Here is a 13,386-nt window from a genome sequence, read left to right as displayed (position 1 = left end):
ACAGATACAGGAGATATGTTACATCGAAGGACGGTTTTACCGTCTATACAGATACAGATACAGGTACAGAATTCGAAGCTGGTGTGACGAATGACAGTTATGCCGCGCGGTTATATCATAGAGTGCAAATTCCATGTTGCCAAATACGGCGCTTATACATATCCATACAACTATATTATGATCGCATGCATACGCGCGCACACACACACACTCACTCACACACACACACACACACACACACACACACACACACACACACACACACACACACACACACACACACACACACACACACAAGCTATGGTGAAGCATGTAGATTTTGGCTTCCCCTCGCTTCTTTTTAATATTAGAAATGCCATAATTTTTTTGTCCGAAGGTTTGTCTTGTAAGAAATGCGAATCTTTCCTTATTATGTGACAGCAGCTGAAGAAACCGAAGACAGAAGATTGTCTCCTCGACAAGATAAAGAGATCTATTCACCTCATTGTGTTCTAATGGCTCAAACCATTTCGGGTCGGGAGTGTTGTACTTAACATGTTTGCTGTCACAACTATCTGCACAAATTATCTGATGACAATGATAAGAATGCAGGTGGTTATGTTTACTTCCGGTACTTTTTTAAAGGAGACAGAAACAAGATTCAAAATTGATGGGGATGGGTCGAAACATCCTTCATTTGCTTTCAAATGTTAAGCTTCATTCGTTCTCTTTGGTGCGTCCGTAAAAGCGAAACTATCTGCTTGGCAAGTACTGTCAGGGTATTAGGAGCCCAAAACATTGTGTTGTTACTTTCCATTACCGGTTTAAAACCGCTGTACGCTAAGAGACTACAACAGAGCTTTCCTTGTTGGGTTCCCTTGCCCTGGGTTTCCCGAATGCCCTTTTAAACGCTGTAATCAAGGTGAGTGGACAAATATTGGCATTTCCTCCCTCCCGGCAAACATGCCCCGCCCCAGCACGCGTCCGGGAGAACCGCCGATCCTGATTGGCCAGCATCCGGGAGAACCGCCGCACCCGATTGGTCAGGGTCACCGACCAATTAGGCGCCGCGGGGTATATTTAAACGGTGTGAGGCTCCGACCCGGGGCAGTGTCAAAGTAGGGGCAGTACCGAGTCCACACAGCTCCTGCAAAACAATGGACGGGTTCGGTTGCGTCGCTAGCGATCTCGACTTCGCGAGGATGCTAGAAGACATCCTGTCCTCCCCTCCTCCATCGCCGAGTGGCGATTTTCTGGAAGAGTTTATGGACGATGTGAGCGAGACAAGTTTCGACTCCGGTTCTGACGGCTGCGCCACAAGTTTCGGCTCGGACGGAGCAGCGTCGCCGGTCAGAGATGAGGATGCGTCGCCTGCGAGGAAGAAGAAGAAGTCGGCCACGCAGAGGAAGAAGCAGCGTCTAGCCGCCAACGTGAGAGAACGTCGCCGCATGGAGTCTATCAACGGGGCCTTCGATGTGCTACGGAAACGGGTCCCGACGCTGGCGTACGAGAGGAGGATCTCCAAAGCGGACACCTTGCACCTGGCCATCGGGTACATTCGGTTCCTGTCGGACCTAGTCAAGTCGGACACGCAAGGTGGAGAAGCAGTTGCGCACAGCCGGCTGAAGAAGCCACCGAAAATCATCATAAGTCACAAAGGAACAGGTGGGTTCAAGACAAATTCAGAAAAAAATTGTTTTCATTTATATGTTTGTCCTCCTCACTACTGGTAGATATTTTAGACAACCCCCTGATTCTGGAACATGGCTGTTCTTACCTTTTCACCATCACAGTGAAGCGAGAAGTCGAATTTACTTTTGGCTATAGTGTTAGTGCTAGATTGATCATTGTGTATAAGCAAGCTATTCCTTTGCTGTGACCTGTACTGTGGGTACAATAAAGGTCTTCATTCATCCATATATTATGCCATAGCGACAAACGTTCTGTGACTTTTCATACATCTATCATACATACATACATACATACATACATCTTTTATGTAGACATTTTTGTCGTGCCAACAAATAAATCATTCATTGAATTTTTTTTTCTTTATTCTTTTTTTTTTCTCTCCAGGAAGCATGTCGCCCACCGACATGGAGTACGGGGTCCCGCCGCTAGAGGGCCACTCCCTCTCATGGACAGACGAGAGAAAACCCGTTTCAAAGGGACAGAGACTTGTCGCGAAAATCTGGACACCAGAGGACCCAAGAACGGAGAGCACAAAGAGTAGTACTAGTAGCTTGCCGATGGAACAAGTTGTGCCAGCGTAAGAGAAAGACTTTTAAATACGACACTACTGTGGACAGTATATACAGGCCTGGAGCCTTTTTGTAAAAAATGCAATTGGTACTTCGAAACATGTACATAATCTACTATTTTATAATCTCTTTATATGGTAGCTTTTGGAGTTTATTGTACACATCAGACATGTATTGTTCTAAAAAGATGTCGCATCTACGATGTTCATTTTGAATGTATTTTGCGGTATTTCGCTATTTTCTATATATTTCGCTCTCGGATCCCAAGTAAACTGCTATTTTCTATTCCATGTTATAGACCGTGTGTTCACCACCGATGTATAACAAGTTGTATATGGTCATTGTGAAGTACAGCCATGTGTATGTATGATGTATATAAAATGTTGAACGGAAATGCCTTTGTTGTGGACTTTATTGCCCACACGGGCAGATTACATAAGACTTTCACGTGCAAATATCGGGACAAAAAAGTAATAAACCGAATTTCGCCCACATACAATACTTAAATCCCTGTGTTGGGATACCGCCGTTTTTCAAAGAAATGCTCTTGTATTCAGCTCCGGGGACAGCATTATCAATCAGGCCCCAAATCACCTTTAGTCCACCTGGCCCTGTGCGCAAATTTACCCTCCCCGCGATTCCTGGCTTGTATCAATGTTGACTTTACGCAGTTTGGTGCCGACACTACAAACACAAACACGCGATGCTTCAGGGAGCGACATGACGGGGTGATATTGTCGTGTTTTGTGGCACTTGAAAAACCCTCCAGGAAGCCCTTCAGGTGTCGAGTGAAACTCGGAAACGGCCCCCCTCCCCCTTTCCTTCCGCTCGGAAACGTTTTAATAAACCTCGCTACTGAGTATTCTCCAAGCAGATGTTAGGTCTGTTTTAGACGTTTCTGTGCCATGATACCTAAAGAAAAGCTAGCAAAATAGAAGACCAGGCAAATCGGCTACAAAAGCGTCCAAAACAGGCCTAACCCCTGCTTCGAGAGTATCATTTGATAGTAATGGACACGTCAACATTCGATTGATTATTCTCTAGAAAACAGTCATTTCAAAATACGGAAAGAAATATTCTAACGATTTAAGTTGGGTCCTCATGGTACTGTTGCTTAGGAATCAAATGAGGGACTGTGTCATATTTTCAAACCTTTTTCTTTGATTTTGACACGCGTCATGATTTTTTTAGTCACCTGTAGCCAAATAATTACATCTGTGGCGAAAAATCTTGCACTATCTCCTGCTTTTGTTTCGACCTCCTAACGATTTCTATTTTCCGGTAATCTCTCTTCTAGTCGCGTGTTCTTGTTTGCTTCCATTTCAACCGTGTGTTTGGTTTGTGTCCAATACGTTCTACCCTACCGCTTAGCTTAAAGTGTCAAAACTTAGGATGTTTATTTTTGTCCTAAACCCTTTCTTTGTGTAAAAGCCTGTCCTATATACAAAAACAACAGCTCACACTTTCCTCCGTCGTTCTTTACGAAGTTTTCTGTGTATGGTAACTAGTTTGTGTAGGCCGGGTAATTCTGTGCGCAGTGTACAAATATTGGCTCTTCCGCTCATGTTGACAAAACGGTATCCACGCGAGAGCCACCCTCCCCCTACCCCCGCCACGCGCCTTCAAAACCGCGCACGGACGTGTCCCGCTCTGCGATTGGTCCACGAGTTCTAGTTCCACGTGTCACGGGTTTTAGTTCGAATCCAACAAGAGGGAGGCCCCGGGTTTTAAAGAGACCGCTGACCGCGGGTGTAAACTCAAGGGACGGCGGAGCCATGTCCACCTTGCGTCAAGACGTCACGTTGGACGACATGAGCAGCGTCGGCAGCGACGTCGACGTCGAGCACTTCTTCGACGACTTCGCGTCGTCGCCGTCGTCTTACGACAACCTGGTGTTCGATCAGGAGGACCTGACGGACGACTCGCGTTCCCCCGACGGCTCGACTTCTCCCAGCGCCCGACGGCGACGCAAGAAGCGCTCGGCGGTGCAGCAACAAGCGCAGCGTCAGGCCGCGAACCTACGCGAACGGCGACGCATGCAGTCCATCAACGACGCTTTCGACGGCCTGCGTCAGAGGATTCCGACGCTGCCGTACGAGAAGCGGCTCTCCAAAGTCGACACTTTGCGTCTCGCCATCGGGTACATAAACTTTCTGACGGATCTGCTGAACTCTGACGTGGAACTAAACGGAGAAGTCATCCCGAACCAACCACAGCCGAAAAAAGTCGTCATATGTCACCGCGGGACAGGTAAAAAATCACTTTTATTTGGTATTTCTTAGTGGCATTGGAGTCACAGGACATATTCACAACTTTTATTAACAATATCAATGAAAAGGCATGTACGTAAACGCGCGTAAAATGTCAACTTGGAGACTTCAATCCAATTTTCCTCTGTAAAGTCATCAATTGGCTGATTTTATATAACTAACAATACCATGGTTTAAGACAGTTATAGTATCAAGCAAGAAATGACAAGAGAAATGCCTGTGACGTAGTATTTTTTATACTTCGAAATTTGCAAATTCGTACTTGTTTTCAAAACAAAACCCAAGTTACGGTGTATCTGATTTTTTTTACAAGAACAGGTGCAGCATTTCTGCCACGATCGGAGGTCATTTCAATCCTACAAACACAAAGGAATACGATTAGAAAGTTGCCATATTGTAGGAAAGCAAAATTTTCTCACGGGCGCGTCGGTAGCGCGGTCCTCGTCGCCTCAGCTGACGTACGATGACGTCACGCTTTCAAACGGGCACCCGCAAAAAAACTCGTGCGAAAAACGTGCCTGATGTCCAGATGGAAAATTAGAGAATACATTTTGGCCACACATATTTGCGTTTTCGGCACGGTGTCTGTCAGAAGGACAATAACTTGTGAATAAGACCGTGAAAAATTGAAACGCAAGCGTGACAAACTTCTCCATATGGAAACTTTTCAACTACGCAGAGACCAACATGAACAGTCTAGATTTGATAGGCTTAGGAGGAGGGGGGCAGATATTGCTTTTTATTCATGTTCTCAATAGTCAACAGTTTTATGTTGCAATTAGCCATCGGGCATGAACTTGCAAACAAAACTACATTATTTATGTTGAACTTAGGAATCCCGACGCCCGGAGACCTCGAGTACGGCCTCCCGCCGCTGGCCGGACATTCCCTGTCCTGGACGGACGAGAAGAAACCGGCCAGTAGCGGGTCCACCCTGTACGCCAAAGTCTGGACACCCGAAGACCCGAGGTCGAGCCGAAGTAAGACGACAGGTTACGAGAACGTCACGCCGGCATAAAACGAGTCCCGGTCGGAAAGTCGTTGTTGTATCCAGAACCGTGCTTTATCCAGAACCGTGCTTTATCCAGAACCATTCTTCATCCAGAACCGTGCTTTATCCAGAACCGTTCTTCATCCAGAACCGTGCTTTATCCAGAACCATATGCATGCTCAGACACGGTCCTGGATAGTTCATGTGTATCTAGAACCGTGCTTTATCGTGGATAGTCCACGTGTGCATCCAGAACTATTCTTTATCCAGAACCATGCTCTTGTACGGTTACGGATTGTCCACGCGTATCCAGAACCGGGCCTGGCGCAAATCTACGTTCTTGGATACGCGGAGACTATCCAGAACCGTGCCTCATCCTATACCCCTAAACCATCCAGGCATAGAGCTAGATAGGCACGGTTCTAGATACAATATTTGTTGCAAAGGTGGACATTCTTTACGGACGATGCATGTATGTGTGTGTGTGTGTGTGTGTGTGCAAATCTACATAGTCTATCGAATTTCGTAGATCGAAATTTGTTTTAAAATATTGTCGCAAATAGATATTAGATTTCTAAGGCTTTCTCCATAATTTCAAATGCTCTGGTTCAGTGTAGACCTTGGATTTGTCACCTGTTATGTTGAACGTTGTGTATGAATCAAGTTTTTTGTGATGTAGATATATTTTTGTACAAACTTTCTATTGATCTTTGTGACTTGAGCCTGTCACAGTCCGTGTTTCTGATTATTTTTGCTGATCTGTGCCCTTGAAAGGATTAAATTGAGATCTTAAAGCGATGTGACCATCTTGTGTGGCTTTTGCTCCGTCGATTCAAGTTCGCCCCTTGAGTTTTTCCAACTCCTTTGCCGAGAAATTTCACGTCGTTTCAGCGCACTTTAGCCCCACTGCAGAGCGAGAAATGGCCGACAATGGACGTGAAAGACTGGGAAGAATACATGAATCAATTTACGGCTCCCCTCCCTGCACCCCTAACCCAAACATATGTTTTCGCGCGCTGCCTTCAGACGACTTTTTGCCCGCCCAACACAACAACTTGCCATCCCTTAGCAACAGTGCTATCCACAAAACAAGGCATCGTCATTCAGTTCAGGTGCTCTACGCAACAAATTCTGACCAAAACTTTCCCTCAAAAAGTCTTTAACTGCAAGTAGTTGACTTGAATTTGCATAGACGTCTAGCCTGTTCATACTCACGGGGTGTTTTGTTGTGAAGGGAGAAGGGGGAGGGGGGTAAATGGTCAGGGTTATGTGTGTGAACGTGGAGAAATGGATGAGTGTGACAGGATAATACCAGGGAAAGGTGACTTTGCTGTAGATAATTAGGGGCTCCCCTACCCCGGCCATTGTTGGCGATACACTCTCACACACGTAACAAAAGAACCGCAACAAAAACTCCATACAAACCGATATAGTCTGGATTTAGAGGTAGGAAACTTGGCAGTCAGGATGTACGTGGACGAATTCGCATGTACTAGTGAGACTGTATCATTCTTATATCAAGACCATTATTAAAGCGACGGTCATTGGCCAATCGATCATGGATTCCTGGGCCCCAGAGATACACTGGGAACGAGGTAATAAGGCGAACGCTATGATTACCGTTGATTGGTTGATCAGGTCGTCTCGTTTCCAGAACGATGGTATTCCGCTGGTGTCATATTACCATAATTCCCGCCATTATGTCTGGTCTATTTCCCCAACCTATTATAATAATGATGATAATACACCACGATATGATTCAATGGTGGATAAAAGACCTTTATTGTACATTTATGCCCTTACAGGCTAAGTACAGGGTCAGTGATGCAGGTCTATAGTATACCACTATGTACAGGTTCAACTTTTTCGCGCAGTTTTAATTGAAAGAACAGATTGAGATATGGCAGGTTTATAGGTGTTCAACCTCTCTACCTGTCTATCTATGTCTAAGTGACAGGTAGTCTCCCAAGAGAGGACAAAAGTGCATACAAGACATAGGATTACATCGACGTACAGCTACGAGTAACATAAAGTTCAATATAACCAGACATATGCGTATCATCGTATGTGCTTGTTTAAAGTTGGGCGAAATAATAAAAAGGACTCTCTGTTGTGCATTCTGGCAGAGCTCAAGGAACGGTTGAATCACCCAGCAATGGAGAACTATTCTTACCTCCCTCCTCCATGTGATATGACCTCGGCATTGTTCCCCCGCCTCCCGTGACTGTTGCTCGTGACCTCGGTGGCCCCTCGGCACCAGAGCGGCCCCTCGGACATAAACAGACAACTGACAAGGTTTTAACATGGAAAAACGCTTCTTTCATACAAATCCCAGTGGAAACCTAAGGGCAAAACCTACTTCAGAGAAGTTACATACCCAAGAGCCCTCTATAGAGACACTGCGTTTGACATAGAAGACCTCAAATCAGCCATGGAGTGGGGCAAAGCCTTACCCAGTTCCTCTGGGTAGACGTATGATGATGATGACTACAGTTTCATTTCATTTATTTCGAAACCTTTTAGCCCTGCTGGGCTAGTCTTCCAAGACTCAAAGTCAAACGCGTACAATCCTGGGACTATTGCAAGCATTCGGTCGCTTCAGACTTTCAAAGAAAAATAGTAACTGTATTTTTTTTACGATGTATCTCAGTTACAGTCTATAATTGCGTACTTAAGATTCTAAAAAGACGTTCAGCGCCGAAGTCGATTAGAGGTGGACACGAAAGTTTTGTCAAGTTGCAAGGTTTTATTAACAGTTTACAATATTCTATATAATAGTAGTTGTAGTAAGTGACCATGTTCTAATATCACTGTAACATTACTTCTGTTTTGTCTCCATGACCTGTACCTGTACTTAGCTTGTAAGAGCAGAAACGTACGATGGATGCCTTTCATTTTGAACTACATATGGATGTACAAATGTAAGATTTTAACCCAAGCCCGTCAATCTACAATTTACAATTAAAGCACATCGATTCAATTCAATCCAAGAACAGTAGATACTCAATAATACGCAATCGGTGTGTTTTTACGATAACATTCATTTTTGCCTTACTGAAGCTCAAGACAGGATTTAACTAATTCAGATTTACATAATCCTGACAATCAGTTTCGGTTTCTCAGTTAGAACCAGCCTAAGGTACGACACGCGTACAAGTAACCATTTTCCGTCAGCGACATCGCATGTTTGCCTCACAGATATCAGTGTGCTATGTGATAGGGTTGATTCGACTTACTGCATGAAAAAAATGATCAACAGATTGACTTTGAAAATTCAGTTTTACTCTCCTAAAATCGCTTCAAGTGCCTTTGAAATAAACCGACGTTAAGCCGTTTACATAGCGGACATCTTGCCCGTTTCCCATTAATAGAGAACTGCCATAGCAACACGCCACACAAAGCACTATCTCAGCAAACAGACACGATCTGCCTAGTTAGTACAATGTGGGTTTCTAATTCTTTTCATTACCAGCAGTGTCTATACAAACTTTGGTACACCAGCGCCAAGTGCGTATTCTTTTCCCCCCTTTAGACAACCAAGTGGCGAAAAGCGGATTAATAAACAATGGTTAACCGTGACCGAAAAAAAATTCACAGACGACAAAGAACAAAAACGCTTTTTTGGGAGTCAGCCAGCCAAATTGATAAACTAAAAAAAACTGTGTCAAGTTGGGAGAAATATTGCTTGCTTTCGGACGCTGCGCGCCATTGTTTACACCGACAGAAGCTTTGTGAGGCAAGTGTCGTCTGATTTTCAAAATGGCGGAAAATTGAGTGGCCGTGGCCTTAACGAGACGGGTTGACGTCAAGGGCGCGAAACAGCTGCTCGGGGACGGCCGCCATATTAGTCATGGTCTTCAAGGAGGCTCGAACTTTCAATGTCGTCTGTAGGAGAGGTCGCAGGTCCCACTTAACACAGTTAACTCGTGAAAAGAACAACCGCCAAGGGCCCTGAAAGAGATGGATTGTGGCTGGCGAGGTTTAAGCCCGTGGCCAAAATCGTCGAGATTAGTTCTGGTGAATTATGAAAATAACGCCCTGTGGTCTGCACCTTTCTGCCGGGCACTTCGCGGAGGAACCCGGCGATTTTTCATCCATCCATGTTCTGTAATGTTCAATCATTCTACCCGCTAACCACGTCCTCGTTGTCTGTAGTACACGGTGGCCAGATTGAAACAAGGCTTATAAAATGGAAAAAAATCTGTCAAGAGTCTAAAGAGAAAATTTCCAAAAGCAGGTGTCAGTATATATTTTCAGGACGTAAACTTTGATTTTCCAAAGTCTTACTTGTAAAATAACGCAATCAAATACACCCATATATACACGTAGATGTTTAAGAGCACTTAATACTTGAATTTACAATTCAACGACAATAGTGAGCTAAGAAAGGATGACTGTGAAAAATATATTCAGTGGCTTTCAGCAACGTTATAATCAAACTGGTAAGAAATATCCAGATTCTTTTGAATACATCTTGAGCACTTGAAGGTTAGTGATTGTTTCTTCTTAACAGTGTGTCACATGGGATAGGTACATGTTGTCTATGGTATAAACAAATGATATGAAAGTATAGACATGTATAATACAGGAGTTAAGTAGCAGAAAAAAATCTTGTATTCAAGCCAAATGGAGTAAATTTCTTCTTACTTTAACAAGCATATCAGACGTATTATCAGTTGATGTAATAGGATTTGAAACCGGTAAAAAATGACGCGTTACCGCACATTGTACTTGCACTTGGCGTCAGAAATCATACCATTAGCCACGGTCATCACGACCCCCCTGTACGTGTACTTGAGCTTGTGTTCTAACGGACAACCCATTTTCATGTCAAGCTTCGTTTTCATGAGAACCGGAAACACCACTAGACCCTCGGGGTTTCCGGAGAAAAAAAATGGGTTCTTCAGAGGAAAAAAAGAAGAAGAAACAACATTAAAACTATGGTGGTTTCATGTGCGAGTGTATTCTGTACCAAATGACAATGATAACTTTATAACAAAACAGTTGTATCACATATTGTAAGTTCTATTACTTACCGACAATTCAAGGAAACTAAACTACTTTACAAGAAACTATGTAGTATGGGATGAAACCATAAACTTGTGCAGCTTTGGTGGGAGTTCAAACAATATAAACATCAAGTTGACCGTATTCTTCACATGAATTGTATTTACAATGCTGTGTCTGTAAAACTTGTAAAAAAAAGTAGAAAGTTAATTTCCAGACAGATCTTTCGGTGGGGGTAAGACAGTATCAAATTGGCCAGCCTGTATCCATTTGCCAGACAGTATCCATTTCCCCACCTTGAAACTCGTCCCCAGATCCCTAAATTACGAAGTTTGCCTTCGCATATAATCGAAACCCAGAAATATCATCCTAGTGTCTGACACTACTCTGAAGACCTCCAGTCAACTTGCTAAGCTATTTTCTGTCATAGTGGCCACGAATTGTTGCGTTGTGACTATGGAACTTGTGCTCCACATTGCTAAAGTTTGCCTCCGTGAAACCGAAACTCGGGAATCTCACCATACTGACCATATTGTCTGTCCCTATTATGAAGACCACCACTCAGACTGACAGCTAAAAGAGGTCCCTCGGTGAATCCGAATCTTGTCTGGGGTAAACATTGGAGCTGCTGACCGGTCGGGTGGTTCCCTGTGTGGTCAGCGGGGGTTCTTTCTGGACGACCTGTCCTGTATGGGTGCTCCCCGGGCGAGCTTGTAGCGACAGGGCGCGGACACGGGTCTGAATAAGGCGGGAGGCTAAGGGCACAACCCCGCTGGCGACAGGCTGACCACTCACATTTTTCTTCTGGACATGGCTGGGCGTTTTCTTTGCCAGGGCTGGGTATGAGATTCACTCGCTGTTGTAGTAAGACAGTATCAAATTGGCCGGGCAGTATCCATTTGCCAGCCGAGCGTACAAGGGATACCAGTACAAGAAGAAAGCCCGATAAAAACGCCAAATACGTCAAAGATAAGCCGAAGAATAAACCTCTGCTTGGAGACTAGATTTTTTTCTTTGCGTGGGTGGATATGAGATTCACTCACTGTTGTGTCATGAAAAGTGACGTGTTCAGGACAGTGTAGTATCGATACAAGACCGTGGCTGCCAGTCAGAAAACATTACTAATACATACCCAACATCTGATTGGACATTCAAAAAGCCTGAGCATGTCATGATCAGTTAATATACGATGTGGGAAAGGGCTTACATGGACGTACGTATACGTAGTGCTGCCACTTTAATATTGAAACAGCATGTTTCTCTGGAACAGAAAAGAACACGACAACGTTAAATGGGTTCATTGCTGGCTCATGTTTTGTTTCCGATAGATGTAGCTCAAAGGATAAAATGAACTAAATGAATTATCTAAATGGAGATAACTCGGGGGGAGGAGGCAAGGTTAGAAGAAGTGGCAACTGATCGTAAAAATTAAAGTTCTCTAAGACAACCTATAGTGGGAGACCTAGAAATGACTTTGACGTTGGTTATTAATTCACGTACTGTTCATTCTAAAAAAAATAGTTGGCAATTGCAAAGGACGCAGAACCTAGTGAACAAAATTATTTGAGAATGGTTCAGAAATTGCCCCCAAAAACTGAAGATTTTTTACGGCGAGCAAAGTTCAACCCCAAAGGCGCTGCACTCGAACAAAAGATGCCCCGGTTTTAATAGATCTAAAGTGAAGTAGAATTGGTCTATAATCTCAGAACTAGCCCCTTACACAGACCAGGGATAAAAGACCACAGCACGGCCGAACCTAAGGACAGGGCCTGTGAATGGCACTTTCCCGGACAAATTAAAGACTGGCGTACCGGCTCGAAGTGGGGCACGGTCAAAAGTAAAGACCCTTGTATACACCGGCTAAAGGCGGGTCTAGACATCAAAGAGGAAGGGGTAGTGCCTGTGCTTGACATTCAACCTCAGCTTTCAATCTCTCTGAACGGATCTTTGTGAATTTCATCAACAGATAGAAAGGAAAGTCGGCGGTGTGCCACGGCGCTGTTGAGCGGTTGGTCGTCGCCATTGTTGTGGGAGCACCACATTTTTAGAGCCCCCCTCCCCCTTTTCTAGTCGTGACCACTCGCGATTATTTAAAAGAAAATGTCGCAACTTGACAACCGTGAGATCGAATCTTTTTTTTTTTTTGCTTCCTGTTTTGTCAGAATTTCTTGTTGAGAAAGCTTGGGAAATAGATTACAAAAATATACAATATTGATATTGTGATTATATATACGTCCATACGTACGTTAACTTTAAATGAAAATTTAGCCCAATGATTCCATTCTGATCGGTTGCCCTGTATAACGTGAAGACATAATACAAAGTAGCAGTGATCACTTCTGTCCGGTACTGTATTTAGCCCCCGAGTTTGTGTCTTATTTGCATTTCATATTTTGTCGCAAAGCGTAACGCCAGCTGACTTCGGCGCCTCGCAGGTTCCATGGGAAAAGCGACAACTGGTCCGGTCATACGTATGACGTGTTGGCATAATTCGTCATACACAAAAATAGATTAATCTTACTAAGGACAGTATGAATGTATACAGGACTTTAGCAATCTAAAATGACATGTAATAGCATTTCTTTTACAAATTATGATACTTTCAACACATGTATTAATTATTATTGAAACACGAAGTACAAATGTTACTAAATTTTTAAAACTGAGAATAGAATAGAATAGAATAGCATAATCTTAACTTATCAGTAAAAGTGACACAGTAAGTCTGTCAAATGTGTAGTAAAAAAGCATATTATACTAAGACTGTTACAGAATTGTGCTTGCTTTGGGAGTACAAGTGGCTTTCTATCATCGCTTCTTGTTTGTTTTTATGACGAAATAACCCAATGGCTGTTTGCGCATGCGCTCTAAAGTTCTT

General features: G+C 43.7%; 2 protein-coding genes across 2 annotated transcripts; both read left to right on the top strand.

Moving 5' to 3' along the window:
- The first annotated feature begins 1,097 nt into the window (after positions 1–1,097).
- LOC109474606 (pancreas transcription factor 1 subunit alpha-like) lies at positions 1,098–2,555 on the top strand. Its single transcript, XM_019774947.1, has 2 exons — positions 1,098–1,644; positions 2,056–2,555. Exons 1-2 carry the CDS (start codon positions 1,137–1,139, stop codon positions 2,250–2,252), a joined length of 705 nt encoding a protein of 234 aa, XP_019630506.1. The 5' UTR covers positions 1,098–1,136; the 3' UTR covers positions 2,253–2,555.
- Positions 2,556–3,947: 1,392 nt separating this feature from the next.
- On the top strand, positions 3,948–5,583 carry LOC109474607 (pancreas transcription factor 1 subunit alpha-like). The gene is made up of 2 exons (XM_019774948.1): positions 3,948–4,490; positions 5,344–5,583. Exons 1-2 carry the CDS (start codon positions 4,016–4,018, stop codon positions 5,526–5,528), a joined length of 660 nt encoding a protein of 219 aa, XP_019630507.1. The 5' UTR covers positions 3,948–4,015; the 3' UTR covers positions 5,529–5,583.
- The last annotated feature ends 7,803 nt before the right edge of the window (positions 5,584–13,386 follow it).

Source organism: Branchiostoma belcheri, unplaced genomic scaffold (assembly GCF_001625305.1).
Source record: "Branchiostoma belcheri isolate BF01 breed outbred unplaced genomic scaffold, Haploidv18h27 scaffold31, whole genome shotgun sequence".
Lineage (NCBI taxonomy): Eukaryota > Metazoa > Chordata > Leptocardii > Amphioxiformes > Branchiostomatidae > Branchiostoma > Branchiostoma belcheri.
The sequence above is the reverse complement of the archived record's forward strand: the minus strand, read 5'-3'. Positions and strand labels throughout refer to the sequence as shown.